We start from the raw sequence: 6,463 nt of genomic DNA on the forward strand, positions 1-6,463 counted from the left end.
GAGGGCGAAGGGCTTCTCCCTTACCCCAACCTTCCAGCGAAGGGCGGGAGGGGAACCTGGGCCCACGCCAGGTCGGATTGCCCCCCCAGCTACCAGGGCATGCTTGGGGCTCTTGGGTTTGCTTTATTCATTTTCTTAATTGGAAGGAGGGGGCGACCAAATCCCTTTGGCGCATTCTGATCCCCAGCAATCTGGATTCTGGTAGCCCCCCCCCCAAACCCACCTGCAGTCCACCGCCCCACCCAACGCCGCCCTCCTTGCTGGGGTGACAAGTGGAAGCAGTAATTCCACTTCCTCCTCCCCCTCCAGCCTCCCGGTTTGGAAGGCAGTTTTCCACCAGGGTTTCCCCGCCGCCCGTAGTGGACCCGCCGGCCGGGAGGCGCGGCGCCCCGGAGCCGGGGACGGGGAGTGGGCGAGGCCGGGCCCGGCGCGGCGCTTACCTCGGCTACGGTGAGCGGCATGCAGATCCGGTACTCCTTCAGCAGCATGGTCCTGCCGGCCGCGGACCCCCGAGGCGGGAAGAGGGGGGCTCCCCCAGACCAACAAGGCTGCCGCCCAGGCTCAGGGCAAAGCGCCCGGAGCCCCGTGCTCGGACCCGGGCGGCGAATTAGCCCCGGCGGTGCGCTCAGGTCCTGGCTTCCTCCTCTCCGCCCGAGAGCATGTCAAGGCTTGGGTCCTGGTGTTCGCGGCTCCCCCGCCTCCTTCCTCGCCGAGGTCGATCCGCCTGGAACGCGGTGTTGCAAAGTCAGCCAGGGAGGGAGGGAGACCCACTGGAAACCGCTCTGATCGGCAGCCCGGGGCAGTAGTAGCGGGCGCCAGATCAGGACATGCCCGGCAGCGGGCGAGGGAGGAAAAATAAGAGAGATTTCCAAAAATTAAAACGAATGCACAAAAGTCACCCGCTCGATCCGCCTCTGAAACCAGATCTGAACCTGGCGACCCCCCTTTTCCGGCCGGTCTGCCCAAGGCTAATGTCACCAGGCACACATTGCTGACGGAGCCAGAGATGCTGACTTTCCAGACAAAGGCTCGATCGGCTGTGCTCCTTGGGCGGTAAACAAGATTTCCTGCTCTTTTTAGGGCCGGTCCCCGAGGCGCTTCAGGGCTCGCTGGGGGAGAAAAGGGAAGCCGCCGCCGCCGCTCAGCTCTGCCGGGCTGGGGCTCCGGGTTCCTCCGACCTCAGCTCGCGGCTGCGAGGGGCGGGCGGGAGGAAGCTGGCGCCTTCCGTGCGCGTCCCCTCCCCCGAGTCCGGATCCCCGAGCGCCGTGCGTGCCCGAGAGTTTGCAGCCACCTCGCCGGGGCCGGAGAGTCGGCGCCGAGCTGCAGTGTGCCTCGGGCCGGGGAGGTGGGTGCGGGAGGAGCGAGCGCGAGCGAAGCTGACATCAGCAGCCGCCTCGGCGGGGAGGGTAGCCCCATCCGGCCAATGGGGAAATGGCAAAGAATGTGGAGGATTTAAACAAAACAGCATGTCTCTCCCCGGCTGCTGCCAGACGGCAGGGCTGCCGCGGAGAGCCGAGGCCGGCCGGCGATGGGGAGGATCGGAAAAGGGGGCTCCCTTCGGCTCCTTTACCCTTTGAATCTGTTCTCAAATGTACCCCGGGTGCCACAGTGCTCTGTCCAGCCACTCTGGGTAGTTTCTGGGTCCAAGGTACAGAAGTGCCCCTTGACCTTTAGAGAAGGTTTTTACAAATGCCCACCGAGAGTGTTTTCACTTTGGTCCAGTAAGCAAGTCCAGCGCTGGAGAGGCGATGGGATTTGGGAGCAGGAGAGCAAACCCTTGCCTGGTTTCCTAACTGGTTTCAGAGCAGGAATCCAGAAACTGGAAAGTCCAACAATGTGAATGAAAATGAAATCCAAACAGAAAGACACACAAACCACGGGGAACATGAACCAGGCATAGCCTTTTACCTCTCCTGGCCCTGCTCTGCAGTCTGACTGCAGGCTTCGCAGAGCAGCAAGAATAGGTTTTCCTGTCAGCATTCCCAAGTTCAAAAAGTCACAGTGAAATGTCAGTGAAAATGCCTGGAGTGTTGGTATTTCATCCATATTAAACAGATCCCTCATTTTAACCACAAGAGGCACATTCTTCAGTTACTCAGGAAGCTGCATGTAACTGCTGAAGTCTGTTTTTCATTTGTCTGGTGTTTTTAAGCTTGTTTTTCTGAAAAGTTGCTGGATGAAAAATGCATCAGTTGCCTCTCTGCAGAATAACCTGCAAGCATCATCTTTCCTCAGAAAAAATATTCGTGCTCTAAGATCCTGCAGCTCCTCACAGGGCTTTGGATGGCGATACTGATGGCCTCAATCTTATAGTATTTAAAATTGTAAGTAATAAGTAATTAACCAATATAACTATGGTGGGCTGTGGCTAAAATCATCCAGATGGCTGGAGAGAAATTATAACTGTGTGAATATAATACAAAGGCTGATAGAAAAATGACACCCTCTATCCAGCTTATATTCTAGGGAAAAAACTATTTTCTAGATAAATGCTTCCCAGAGTTGGCTCAGAAAGATTCACAGCAACTAATTGAAGCTAAACCAAATTCCTCGAGGTGGAAAATCTAAATCTGACACTGTACTGCTGAATAATAACACATGAAAGCCTGTGATACGCAGAGGATGCTCAAGCTGTTTTTCTTTTTCCTGCTTCTCACTAAAACACGGCGTAGTGGCTTCACTTCTGGCACTTAAAACTCTTCCCAGAGGCAGCTAGGGGATGTATTGGCTAGCCACACATGCATATGCACACACGACATCAGGGTAGGTGGACAAATTCCTGGCTTTCCTAGATGTTTCCTGACATTGATTCTGTATAATGAAGTATTTTACTGATGAATATTACGGTTGAGGAACTACTTCTCCGAATCTCGCAAACTGCAAATTACCACATATATGCTTCTGTCCTTTCCCCTCTGCTAAGCTGACTTCTTTCCTGAACTTTTCCTTTTCAGTCAGTCCGCACGCCTGGTCACATGACCCTTGTTCAGGCACAGCTCTAATCCTTCTGCCTTCAACACCTCTTAGTGATTCTCTGTGGTCTAACTGAGCAAGTTAAAATTCCCTGGCGGGAGGATCGAGGCTCTGAATCTACCTTTCCCACAGAGCCCCATCACCCTTCCCCGGCCCTGCTCCAGCCAAATGAAAAAACTCTGTTGTTCAGAGAAGGGCTCCACTTACTTCGATCCTTCTGCTCTTGCCACTGCCTTCACAGAGAATCCTCTCCCACTCCCTCCCTCAGGACACAATTAAGCAGCAGGGCACTGACAATCTGTGTTGTTGGAAAGTGATTCTGATGGTAGTGTGTTGGATGGGTTGGGACAGAAGGATACCAGAGGCCAGAGGTTTATATGACTGTAATTCTAAAGGAGACAACGGGGAGGGTCTGAATTAGACAGCGAATGAAGAAAAGACAATGAATTTAAAAGATATGGATAGGACTTGGGAACCGATGGGTTTTCTCCACAGCAGTGCTTGGGAGAGGGGAGGGCAAAGAGAGAGCGTATTCATTCATAACTCATTCACACAAGGGAGGAGGGCGCCATCTACTGGTCAGACACCTTGCTTTAAAATGTTTTAAGTCACCTCGTCAGCAAGAGTCTGGCGAGAACTGTATCTTTGTTTTCTTTTCAACAGACGGAGTTTGCAATATCCATTTCCAAAGAGCCTTGAAGGTGTTGCTATCATCACTATGGATGGTAGCGATGTTCCATTAACAACGTACACTCTACAGTTACGGATCATCACATATTAAAAAGTGTGGATGGGGAGCAGAGGGCAAAGAGAAGAACCAAGAGTAAAGTTACCAGTGAGGAATGATGCGACCAAAAGGAAGAGAGTATTAGCCTACTCATGTCTATGACAGCATATATTCTCAGATGGGTGACACCCTCTGAAGGCAGGGGGTGTCAGAACGCGAGATGGGGGAGGTGTGCATCTCAATCAATCATCTGGGGAGCTGTTCAACCCATTGTGTTCACCCGAATTCTGTTGATTCACCCCCTCCCCCACATTGAAACCTCTTCCCAGTTTGTGTGGGAAAAAAAAACTGTAGGGCTCTAGTTCTAGTTCTGTAACTAGGATCTGAAAGAAGAGTGTATCAACAGACTTTGTGACTTCCTATTTTATTCCAGGAATATCCCCTGGTACTTGTAAAGTAAGCTATTGTGGTTCTTTCCATCTTCCTATTTCCTCCTCACTAAAGTCTCTGGGTTAATCAAGGCCCAATGAGAATCCTATCTCTCACGTGGAGCCATTCTAGATAACTCTTTACCTTTCTAGACAACCCAGATCACTGATCTGGACTATTCATTTTGGTTCTGGTTTGTATGCCAGTGTGGCCTTTATATATATAATGTCATATCCTTTACTTGAAGTGTTTCACTTGTTCTCCAATTCCCCAACATGATGGTAACCTTCCTGAGGAGATGGGCCATGTCCTATTGTGTCATCTGTAAAGTGTAGCCTGGTTTGAGGGATATTGTGGGTACCCAATCAAGGTCTATTAGGTGTATGCATATGAGTTCAGGATTCTCGACCTTGGCACTATTGACATTTGATAACAGATAATTCTTTGCTGGGGGAATCACTGTAGGATTCAGCAGCATCCCTGGTCTCTACACACTGAGTATCAGTAGCAATCCCACCCACACACCCACGTACATTGCCAAATATGGGGATGGGTGTGGAGGGGGGGAACTGCTGCAGTGGAGAATCACTGCATTATGTAACATTCATTAATCTTATCTAAATGTGTAGCTACTCCAAAGAAGCTTTTGAAGAGACTGAACTTCAACTTGTTTTAGAGCTAAGGAGAGAAGGAACAGAACAAAACTGTTATATCACAGTTCTATAAAGATGTCCCCTTCTCATTCCCATGCTCTGCTTTCTATTAGCCAAGTAGCCCTTATAAAGGACTTAACTTTAACCTTGATCATTTGGTTACGGTAATGTCTACCAAGTTTTTCTATTGTAAAGTGACTAGTTTTCCCTTTCCATACTCTATTCTTTGGAAGGCAGTCTTGAAGTGCAGCCTACACTCAAGGGAGCAGAGCTAAGCCCCACCCCCTCAAGGGGAGGGTATCTACACACACAATATGGTATCCTGCGAGATGTGTCCTTTCTCCCTCATTTGTGTGTTCATTCAATTATTTACTTATATCAGTGTGGACTCAGGCATTTTTCCTCTCTACTTTGAGTTATAATTCAATACGACGTTATTTTTGTTGTTCACACTGGTCCAGCTTTGGCCATTGGTAGCTCTTCCAGGTCGGTTCCTGCGTCCTTTTGACATGCCCCTCCCCCTCTTTAAGGGCGATTTTTGAAAACCAAAGTTATACTTTGCAATTAATTTTTGTTTTATTAAACATTATTTAATTCCAGAGGAGGCTATGTCTATATATTCCTGTGTGTGTGTGTGTGTGTGTGTGTGTGTGTGTGTGTGTGTGTGTTTTAAACACTTGTATGTCTAACCTTGTTAGGTCCTATGCAAATGTTAAATTCATTCTTAATAAAACTACACAAAGCAAGTCCCAAAGCAATTCTTATGTGTAGACCCATTTATCAGTCCTCTATTAAATACGGAGAATGCCTTTGATGTGGAATTGCTTACAGCTGTGCAGTAAATGCTCATAAAATAAAGATTAATTGACAATGATGTGGTACAAATTGCTTCACATGGGAAAAAACCCTGGAGGATCCGTGGCCAAACGTATGGTTTTGTCTTCTTTTTTTTTAATAAATAAGCTAGTAATAAATTTTATGAAGGTTTCACTTTTTATTGCATTACCTGTTTTTACAGAAGTTGGCAAACACTGGAATATTTTGAGATGAATTATGAGAGGATCTGTAACCTATACTCACTGGAGAGAAATTTTAGTGATGAAAGAAGACGTTGTCCTTGACCCTGAGTATCCTTTAAGAGGAAGTAACTGTGCAACCATAACTTACGGTAACTCTTTAATGCCAAATTATATTTGACCTAGTATCATCAAATGATGTCAACACAGATCCAGAAATAGTATTTCTTAGCTATGTAGTGCCATAGAGACGTCATGGAATTTGACTTTTTGTGGAACATTTTAAATGTCCCCAGAGAGAAGAAGGAATTATGTTTGCTATTAAGAGTATGTAACCATTTATATCAAAACCCCAGTTTAGAAATTGCGTAGGTGACTACAGTGCAGCTGAATAATGGCCCCCCAAAGACATCAGGCCCTAAGCCCTGGAAACTGAAAATGTTACCGTATTGGAAAAAGGGTCTTGGCAGATGTGGTTACGTTAAAGACTTTGAGATGAGACTACCGTGGATTATCTGGATGTCCCTAAATATAGTCACAAGTATCTGTGTAAGAGAAAGGCAGGTGGACATCTGACACACACACACACAGAAGAGGAGAAGGCACTGTGACCATGAAAGCAGAGACTGGAGTGATGAGATCCCCGCAAGCCAAGGGATGCCCAC

At 48.2% G+C, this 6,463-nt stretch overlaps 1 protein-coding gene across 3 annotated transcripts in view; it reads right to left on the reverse strand.

Moving 5' to 3' along the window:
• The window catches only part of PITPNC1 (phosphatidylinositol transfer protein cytoplasmic 1), a 256,232-nt gene extending 254,888 nt beyond the window's left edge, over window positions 1-1,344 (reverse strand). For all 3 annotated transcript variants that reach the window (XM_079904442.1, XM_079904446.1, XM_079904447.1), the window contains exon 1: window positions 441-1,344. Coding sequence is in view for 2 of the 3 variants with exons in the window: in XM_079904446.1 (XP_079760572.1) it covers window positions 441-488 (48 nt within the window). In the remaining variant the exon portion in view is untranslated. The remainder of the gene's footprint in view (window positions 1-440) is intronic.
• Window positions 1,345-6,463: the final 5,119 nt, after the last annotated feature.

This window comes from Stenella coeruleoalba, assembly GCF_951394435.1.
Source record: "Stenella coeruleoalba genome assembly, chromosome: 19".
Lineage (NCBI taxonomy): Eukaryota > Metazoa > Chordata > Mammalia > Artiodactyla > Delphinidae > Stenella > Stenella coeruleoalba.